The sequence below is a fragment of the Prunus dulcis genome, chromosome 3 (genome assembly GCF_902201215.1).
Source record: "Prunus dulcis chromosome 3, ALMONDv2, whole genome shotgun sequence".
In the NCBI taxonomy this organism is placed as follows: Eukaryota; Viridiplantae; Streptophyta; class Magnoliopsida; order Rosales; family Rosaceae; genus Prunus; species Prunus dulcis.
Genome location: NC_047652.1, coordinates 7,551,104 through 7,560,597, shown reverse-complemented (window position 1 = coordinate 7,560,597; position 9,494 = coordinate 7,551,104). Strand labels below are relative to the sequence as shown.

The 9,494-nt window shown below is 37.1% G+C and overlaps 1 protein-coding gene across 1 annotated transcript; it reads right to left on the bottom strand.

Annotated features, from left to right (window-relative positions):
- Positions 1–5,482: 5,482 nt before the first annotated feature.
- On the bottom strand, positions 5,483–8,944 carry LOC117621030 (shikimate O-hydroxycinnamoyltransferase-like). The gene is made up of 2 exons (XM_034351290.1): positions 8,441–8,944; positions 5,483–6,480 (listed from the first exon to the last, which is right to left on the bottom strand). Exons 1-2 carry the CDS (start codon positions 8,873–8,875, stop codon positions 5,593–5,595), a joined length of 1,323 nt encoding a protein of 440 aa, XP_034207181.1. The 5' UTR covers positions 8,876–8,944; the 3' UTR covers positions 5,483–5,592.
- Positions 8,945–9,494: the final 550 nt, after the last annotated feature.

Below are 9,494 nucleotides of genomic sequence, written 5' to 3'. Positions count from 1 at the left end.
GTAGTTCAAGAACTTCAAGTTCAAAACAAAGTCAGTTAGATGGTGTTTTGGGTAATCTTCAAGCGGACCATGGATTAAGAACTCGAATGATAGATTATGATGCTAATATGAGAGATGAGGTCTGAAGATCATATCTACAAAAAAGACCTTGTTAACCTAGAGGTCATAATTTCCCAATAACTAATATGTCAGGAATTAATCGACGCTTCATTCTCCAATGGTTTGATGAGTTTGATTGGTTGGAGTATTGTATATCTAAAGATGCGGCATTTTGTCTTTATTGCTATCTCTTTAAATCAATTTTGAACAAGTGGGTAGTGAAGCTTTCACTGGAGATGGATTTAAGAATTAGAAGAAAGGGATAGAAGATTTAAGATGCATGTTGCACCGGTTGGGAGTGTTCATAATAAGGCTAGAGAAACTTCTACAAATTTGATGAATCAAAATACACATATTGAAACGGCAGTGAGCAAACACTCCGACTAAGCCCGTAAGGCTTATCGCACATGCTTGAATGCATCAATCAAGTGCACTAAGTTTTTATTGCGACAAGGTCTTGCTTTTCGTGGCCATGATGAAAGTGTCACTTCAAGCAATATGGGAAATTACTTGGAGCTATTGCAATTCCTTGCAGATAATGATGATAAAATTAGAGAAGTTGTGATGGAAAATGCTCCGGAGAATCTCAAATTACTAGCTCCTTGCATTCAAAAAGAAATTGTGAATTCATGTGCCCTTGAAACACTTGATGCTGTCATGGATGGTCTAAAAGATAGATTAGGATGAAGCACGTGATGTGTCTGTGAAAGAGCAAATGGCTATGGTGTTGCGTTATGTGGATGACAAAGGGCATGTAATTGAAAGATTTGTAGGTATCCAATATGTTACTAACACTACTTCAAGTTTACTAAATGATGCTATTGACACATTCTTTTCTCGCAACGGTTAGTGCCTTTCCAAGCTACGAGGACAAGGTTATGATGATGCTAGTAATATGAGAGGTGAGTTGAATGACTTTAAAACAAAGATATTGAGAGAACAACCTTGTGCATATTATGTTCATTGCTTTGCTCATCAACTTCAACTAGCTCTTGTTGCCGTAGCAAAGAAGAATATAGATATTGCCTCTTTTTTTGCAACTACTAATAGTGTGGTTAATCATGTTGGAGCATCTTGTAAGCGGCGTGATTTACTTAAAGGGCAACTCTAAGAAGAGCTTGTGATAGCTTTTGAAAATGATTGTCTTATAACGGGGTGATGCTTAAATCAAGAAACAAGTCTCAAACATGCCGGTGACACACGATGAAACTCATACTATGGTACCTTGATTAGAATCATTTCTATGTTTTCATCCGTGGTTCATGTGCTTCAAATGGTTATTGATGATAATCTCAATGAAAGTGCGGGTGAAACAAATAAGTTAATGAGAGAAATACGTATTTTTGAGTTTGTGTTTCACCTTTTCTTGATGAAAGCCATATTGGGACTCACAAATGATTTGTCACAAGCATTGCAAATGAAAGATCAAGAAATTGTGAATGCAATGGCTTTAGTGAAATCATGCAAGAAAAAGCTACATTAGATGAGAAATAATGGGTTCGATACATTGGTTAATGAAGTATTTTCTTTTTGTGAAAAACATCATATTATGTTCCTAACATGGAAGAGGCATTTATACTTCCAGGGAGGTCAAGGCGTAATGCTCCAATAAAGACAAATCATCATCATTATCATGTGGAACTCTTTATTTATTTCATTGATGAGAAAATTACGGCGTTAGAGGATCGCTTTAATGAGGTAAATATCGAATTGCTTATTTGTTTGGCATGTTTGAGTTCGAAAGATTCATTTGTAGCTTTTGATAAATCAAAGTTACTTCGTCTTGCTCAATTTTATCCTTAAGACTTTTCGGATGAGGATTATTTGGCACTTGAAGATCAACTTGAGATTTATATCCATGTGCGTTCCAGTAGTGATTTCTCTCAACTGGAAGGGATTGGTGATCTTGCAAAAAAAATGGTGGAAACAAGGATACATCAAGTATTCAATTATGTGTATTTGCTCATTACATTGTCTTTAATTTTACCAGTTGCAACTGCTTCAGTGAAGAGAGCATTTTCTATCATGAATATTGTTAAGGGTTCACTTAGGAACAAAATGGGAGATCAATAGTTGAGAGATAGCTTGCTTGTTTATATTGTGAGAGATATTTTTGCTTGTATTGAAAATGAAGCTATAATGCTTCGTTTTCAAAATATGAAACCTCGTCGTGGACAATTATAACTTGTAATATTGTTTCCGTTATGAATTATGAATGAAAATACTATGATTTCATTTTCAATATGTTTTTCCATCCTAAATTTTTATTTGGACTTTTACACGAAGACCCCTTGTGGTAAGATTCCTGGCTTTGCAACTGTCCATGTGCATAACCATAGTTAACTCTTTGTTTTGTATTTGTAGAACTATGGTTATGCCCACAGACACGTGTCAAGTGTTGAGAAGGGTGATGATGGTACAATTTGGGTTAAAGTGGTGAGCAAAAATACTCTCGTTCTAGTGGCTGTGAGGCAACTCAAAGGTAGTGGCAGTCTTAGTTCTCACCAGATATGATCGATTTGACACATTGTTTACTTGTTTATGTTTTTTTATCTCTTAGCTTTGTATTAGAGAAATAATAAAGTCCTCGTTTATCTTGAGGCATAGAAAAAATCCATATTGAACCAGTTCCCTATTCCAAGCACAATTGTTTGATTGGAAGTCAGGTTCCTTGGTGCATAAGTTATTTTAATTCATTAAGATCTATTAGGGTTTTACACTATTAATAGTGGCATGCTCTCAATTTAACACAGTCTTTAGCCTATTTTTAAGACTCTGTGAGATTTAGGGTAAATACTCTGCAACTGTTTATGCCCTTCCCACCCAGTAGAATTGTTGAACCAGAAATCATATCTGCAGAGTTGTTGAACCAGAAATCATATCTGCAGTACCCTAAATTGTCCTCCTAAAACACTTGATTATTATGCTTAGGAGACAATTAGTACTCGTTTATAATTATTTTATATAATTTTATATTTTTAATTAAAATAATTAATGTTTGAAAGGGTTACGCTTCACCTTGCAAGATCAAAAGCATCTCGACTCAACACCTTGCGTTTTAAAACCTTGATCATCCATATGAACCAAAACATCATGAATGTGGCTAGCTCTGTACCATGTTCATTTTGATTGGAAATCCCCTGCGATAGCAATTGGTGTTGTTGTGAAAATCGCATTGCCAAAGTAACTAGGAAGGAGTGGGGGTTGCGGTCTTGACCTTAAATTAGTGGCAATAAATAGTTTGGTGATTAAGGGGGCACTACAAAAAAAAAAAAAAAAAAAGTGACAACAGTCACCATTATATGATGACATTTGTTGGGGTGGCTAAAGCTTTAGTCACCCCAGCAAATGTCACCAAATAATGATAACTGTTGCCACTTTTTTTTTGTAGTGGGGAGGTCACCTGAGTTGCCTGCACATCTCCAAAAGATGATATGGACCAAACTTATGTGTGAACCAAAATTTTGGAGGTCATATTTATTGATTTGAAAGTTTGAGGACTAAAATTAAGACAGTTAAAAAGTGGATGATTTCTAATAAAAATTATTTTTAATTAGAGAGATATTATAATCACTACCTTTAATTTGAAGATGCGGAGAATCACCATATTTAATGCTATATAATATAGAGAGCTGCGGCAGAAGAAAATTACCGAAAGAGGACAAGGGTCGAGTAATGGAGGTCATGGGATTGATGGAATTGGTGAAGTTTAGAACTGGAATTTCTATTGTTTCTTTGCCAGAATATTGCACACTAATATTTTGATTTGTTTTATTTATTATTCTTTTTGTTTTCTTGTTTTTAATGATATATGAATTCCATGAATAAACCAATTTCAATTAAGCTATCTCTATTTTTTTGGTATTTTCGTACCAAATTTTGTGTAAAGCGTGTCACTAAAGGAGAGGGCGTGGCTTAGAGATTCTAAAACAAAAGCATTTAGGCCCAAAGTCGCGCTGGGCTATAGCCCTTGTGTATAGATGAGGCTCAATAGTTGTTGTCAGTTATATGGATGACGGTAATTTTCAAAATCAAACAATTGTAAATATCCGTCATTTGATAGTAGAACTTTACACGAGTTGGATTTAATGTAATTGACGAAATTGACGTCAAATGACGGTAATCTAACCATTGAACGTCAAAGACATACATATATTTACATATAACATAAGTGAATAAGAATGACATTGATCGAATTGTAAGAAAAAGTAACGAAAATGACGAGTTTGGAATAATACATGGCATGCCCCCACCCGCAAGGTGTGCAGGACGGCCGACAGCACAATGCCCCTTAAAAAATGGACTTCCTATAAAACATTTTAGCCCAAGAATTATAGTAGTAAAAAAGTCCCTTTATATGTCTAATGGATACTTTTTGAGCTTTATTTTGAAAAGATTTAGGCACTTCTCTTTATTTTTCAGGTAGTGGCCGTCTTTTACTTAAACTAACCAACTTAGCACATAAATATAGAATCTTATTATTATTATTATTATTATTTTTTTTTTTGGGTTCAAAATGAAGTGAGTGTTGAACATAAAAGGCGTCAACTTTTATTTCTGCCCCGTGTCTCCAAAATCAATGGACTGGTCCTCATACATGAACTTCATAGAAAGCCAAACAAAGGAAACGCAGAAAGGCTAACTGAACTGAGTCCCAGGGTTGAGAATGGGTGAACAAAAACGCCCTCAACTGAAATTCCCTTCCAAAGGCCCTACAGCATCTCCTCCTCCATAACATCCAGCAAGCCACAGAAAAACTGCCTAAATTCCAGGGGGTATACCCAACTGAGGAGGAGGGTCATGCCTAAGAGGCTTCAACCCAGTCATAGCAGCATTCAAACTGAGAGTATTGAAGTTGTTGGGGGTAACAAGATCTCCTTCTAGACTACTCAGAAACCATACGCCTCTTTAAGTCTTTCTTCCTTGGTTACTTATTTGAAGAAGAAGCATTTGTCTTTAGGAGGCAATTTGGATTTCCATATGAACAGCTGGGAATTCTCATTTGGGAAAATTCAGCAAATGGGCAGACTTGACACTGAAGTCTCCAGAAGAACCTCTTGATCCTTTTTCAGTGAGAAATAAAAACACTACAAATGCTCTTGCATTAAACCAAAATTTTTGAAAGTATAACCAAAGTGTAGCTTTACCAAAGGCACCAACCTTTATGCAACCAAAGTGATTCAGTATGTTTTTGTTTCATGGAGAAAGAAAACCTTATCAACAATCACAGTAAACTACAGATACTCCGAAAAAGGAAGTCCTCAACAGCAATAGAAAAAGCTTACAGATACTCTGACAATCTTATTCAGTACTAGGTTGTTTCCAAAACAGATACTCTAATATATATTAACCAAAAGACCACTTGAACTTTTCAAAAACAGCTGCTTTCCGATCAGCTAGGCTAGTCAATGAAAAGTCCCAGAACTCAGAGGACACACACAGAAGCCCAAAGTCTGTTCAACGTATTGCCCCCATTCGACGCATTTCATTTCCTTATATCTCATACAACAACTTGGAGAATGATTTCATATGTTGAGATTGCAGAGAAATGGCCACCGATAAACTTCCATCATTTGTTGCACTTGGTAACACAAAAGCCAACCCCTCATATCCCATTCCACCAGGCCCCATGAAAATAGGTCGACCCCAACCGAAATCAGCATCATAGATCGGCAGCCTAGACCAACTAGTTATTCCAAGTCTCGGGCACCTAAAAGTATGAGCTCCGCGAACAAGGGGTGACAGGTCAGGCTGAAGTTCAAGATAGTCCAGTGCTGATCTAAGATAATCATTGTCCATACGCACAACAGTATCATGAATACAGCTTGCAGCATACCATGTTGGTTTTGATTTGAGATCCCCTGCTGCAGCAATTGGTGCGCCTGCAAAAACCACATTGCCAAAGAAACCAGGTGGGAGTGGGGGTTGCAGTCTGGACCTTCCATCAACTGCAATATGTAGTTTGGTCTCTTGATCATCAGGAAGTTCACGTGCCACGGATGCACATCTCCAAACATGGCCTGCCAACATCTCGTATGTGGTATAGTTGATTGTGTTCCCATCTTCCTTAGACTTGGCTTTCAAGATGTTGAGCTGCTCCCTTGTCAATCTAAAAATGGATACCGTTGCGCTCTCACCACCTACAGCTTTTGTACCAGTTTTAATGGGTGGATCAGGTAGGTATTCAATGTGATCGAATGCAGGCTGTGGTGGGTCTCGGGCACGAAGTAATGTCCTGTCAATGAATGGTGGAATTGTAAGGTCAAGACCTCGAGCAATATCAGACCATGTATTTACAAAGTGGAGACCAGAAAGGCCATCTGCTACACGATGTTCCAGGCCAACACCAAGTGACACTCCACCACATTTGAAGTATGTGACCTGATGCATAAACAGAGTAAAACCAGAACCATACTTTGTAAGTTCAAGTCATATCCGGGATGATATTATGAGCAAGAGAAATAGAAGAAAGGGTGAGCACTTGGAATTGTATAGTGAGGTAAAACCATTCTCTAATCCCCCAAAAAGAAAATGCATCCACTCAGATATAACAGGAAGACGATAACTTGGCTTAAAAGAATAATCTCATCTAAGTGGCAACAAGTAGACAGACGAATGCAGGTTGGACTGTTACATTTTTCTTGTGGTGTTCTTCAAGTATTGAAGAATCCATACAAACTACAAAGTAAAGAACACTTCTTTCTTGCCCAGGGACGGACTCAGAATTTTAAATTGAGGTGGGCTAAATTTACATTACATACAAACCTATTAAGAAGATAGAAAACTCGACAATATGAATGAATTTCATCGATTACAAAAATATATCATAATCAAGAAGAAATAATGAGCTTTACCCCTCAAAATACATCTAGTACATATCTCTTTTCTACTTTTTACGTGCAAGGGTGCCTAAAGTAGACATGTTATTTCTACCTAAAAAAAGAAAAAAGAAAATAGGGGCTGTTTTTGACCCAAAAGTTGGGATTGTTTGTGTTTGGCCTTTGTGTTGACGTGAGTCTCCTAATTAATCAAGGAGATTTATTTACTTGATTAATTAAGAGATTTACTTTCCTATTTTTTATATAATTGATAAATCATTGTACAATTAGGAGATACTTTCCTAATTCTTTACTATATCTAATTCCTTATAAAGCCCACATGTAAACTCTTATATATACCTCATTATGGAGAAGAATAAATAAATAAATAAATAAATAAAAAAACCTTATATATTCAAACCATATTCATATTTTAACACTTTGGCCCCTTTTTGTATCCCAAAAAAAAGAAAAAAAAAAAAAGCAAAGGCTTTAGGGTTGAGATAACTGGCCCTGACTTATATCTTAATATTTATAGTGCAAAATTGCAAAAAAAAAAAAAAAAAAAAAAAATGAAAGAAAAAGTCCAAAACAAAATGAGTGATTATATATTTTTGTTATTTGTAGTGTAGTGTGTGGAAAGTCATAGGCTCATAACTGTGGAGTATCACATGGGGCACAACCAATAAAAGAGTCCGGTGTATGGTTGTCCATTGGCTGTGCTTTTGGGTATATTAGTTTAGGCTAAAAAATACAAAATCCCTTGGGTTATAGCCCAAGTTAGGGTAGGCCCGTCCCTGTTCATGCCAATAGTTTTCATCACAGTGGTCCTGCTGTCAATTTTGTTAACTTTTTTGTTAAATGCATGGGCAAAATAGTATTTTTGTATCAAAATTAATTAAAATATAAATTAAAAATTTTAAAAAACTAAAAAATTAAAATTAAACTCCCCATTTTCCCCTCTATCCCGATTTTTCCTCCCCCCAAAATTTATTTATTTATTTAGTTTTTTTATGGTATTTTTTTTTATTGTTATTTTAAAGATATGACTTTTTATTCATTTTTTTTTTGTTTTAATATAAAAATGCCATGTTGCCCCTGCATTTAACAGAAAAAATTGACAGAAGTAACGGTGAGACTAGTTGTTCAAATAAAACTAAAGTTAAAGGATCACGAAAACTATTTTGGAATTTAAGGTATTCAAATACATCAAATCTAAATTCAGAGACTAATAAAACGATTAACCCTTAATAAATACAAGTAACATATCATGATAAAGTGTGGCAGTGGCACCACACGACTGCTTTCCTCTTTTTTTGTGTTTTTTTTTTTATCCCTTCAATTACCAAAAAAATAAATTAAATTAAATTTACATCAAGTCAACTATAATTCAACCAAGTCAGCTGGGTGATTGGATATAAAAAAACGAAAATAAAAAAGTCAGCTGGGTGATATGTTGAGCGAAGCGTTTAATCCACGGTGAAGATCAAGTAATGAAACGACACTAGCGATCTTAAACATACCTGCAACACCAAGAGGGGATAAGTTGATATCCCTGCCGAATAATCAACGGCTGGGATGAGCTTCCGGAACTCGAGAGTCGGCGCGAAGTCCCCGAAATCGTCGATGGTGGAGCCCGTCTCAGCCACGACAAACAGCGCGCCCTCCGCATTGCAGTCGATCTCGCAGCGGCCGTTGCCTTCCATCCCGAGGCGCCCCGCCAACGGGTAGAAGGGCACGAGGGCCTTGCTTAGCGCCTGCTTGAGCACCTGCGGGTCGAAGAAGTTGTTATGATGACCGTGCACACTGTTTTGGTTCTGCCTGTAGAAGTAGACGCTTGGCGTGTGGTTGCCCAAAATCACCAGGTCCAAGTTGGTCATCCACAGCACCTGCCTCGGCGTCTCCTCCGCCGGCTTCACCAACGTTGAGTCCCTCACGCTCACGTTGACCACCGCCATCTTTTTGCTGGGCCTCACCTCACCTCCAAACCAAACTACTTATCTAACCTTCTTTGCAGTGAAGAAGGCAAAGCACGTCTCGGTATACCGCGTTCTAATAACATCCATATATGCAGCTACTGAGCAGGGACAAATTTGTGTATGTGCGGGTCCCATATGGAAATATTTTTCAATACACATAGAACATAAATGTGCCTCAAATATAGAAAAATTATTGGTTTTGTTTATACCATATCTCACCAAGCAACTCTAGGCAAGGCAAAGAGTCCCACATTGGAATATTACAAGATGTGTAGACTCCCCCTCATCTATAAAAGGAGACCACTCTCCACTAAGAGGGGGATGATTGGGTTGCACTTGATCTTTAGTCAAGGACTTCTCCCTTCTTACCTTTTGTATTTGGATCCGACCCCATGTACAAATGTAAATACACGTTAATAATGAGAATATACTTCTCCGTGGACGTAGCCCATTCATTAAGGGTGAACCACGTATATCTTGTCTTTTGTATGTTTATCACTAAGTTGGGCTCAAAAGTGCCGAACCATTTTTGAGCGTCAACAGTTTTGCGCCGTCTGTGGGAAACGACGCAAAAGGCTTCTGTCATTCTCCCTTTCTT

What these genes read in the sequence shown, in the direction of transcription:
- LOC117621030 (XM_034351290.1), bottom strand. Translation starts at nt 8,875, where the DNA reads ATGGCGGTGGTCAACGTGAGCGTGAGGGACTCAACGTTGGTGAAGCCG. An exon ending in ATCCCCTCTTGGTGTTGCAG is followed by an intron (nt 6,481 to 8,440) that starts GTATGTTTAAGA and finishes TTTATGCATCAG; the next exon opens with GTCACATACTTCAAATGTGG.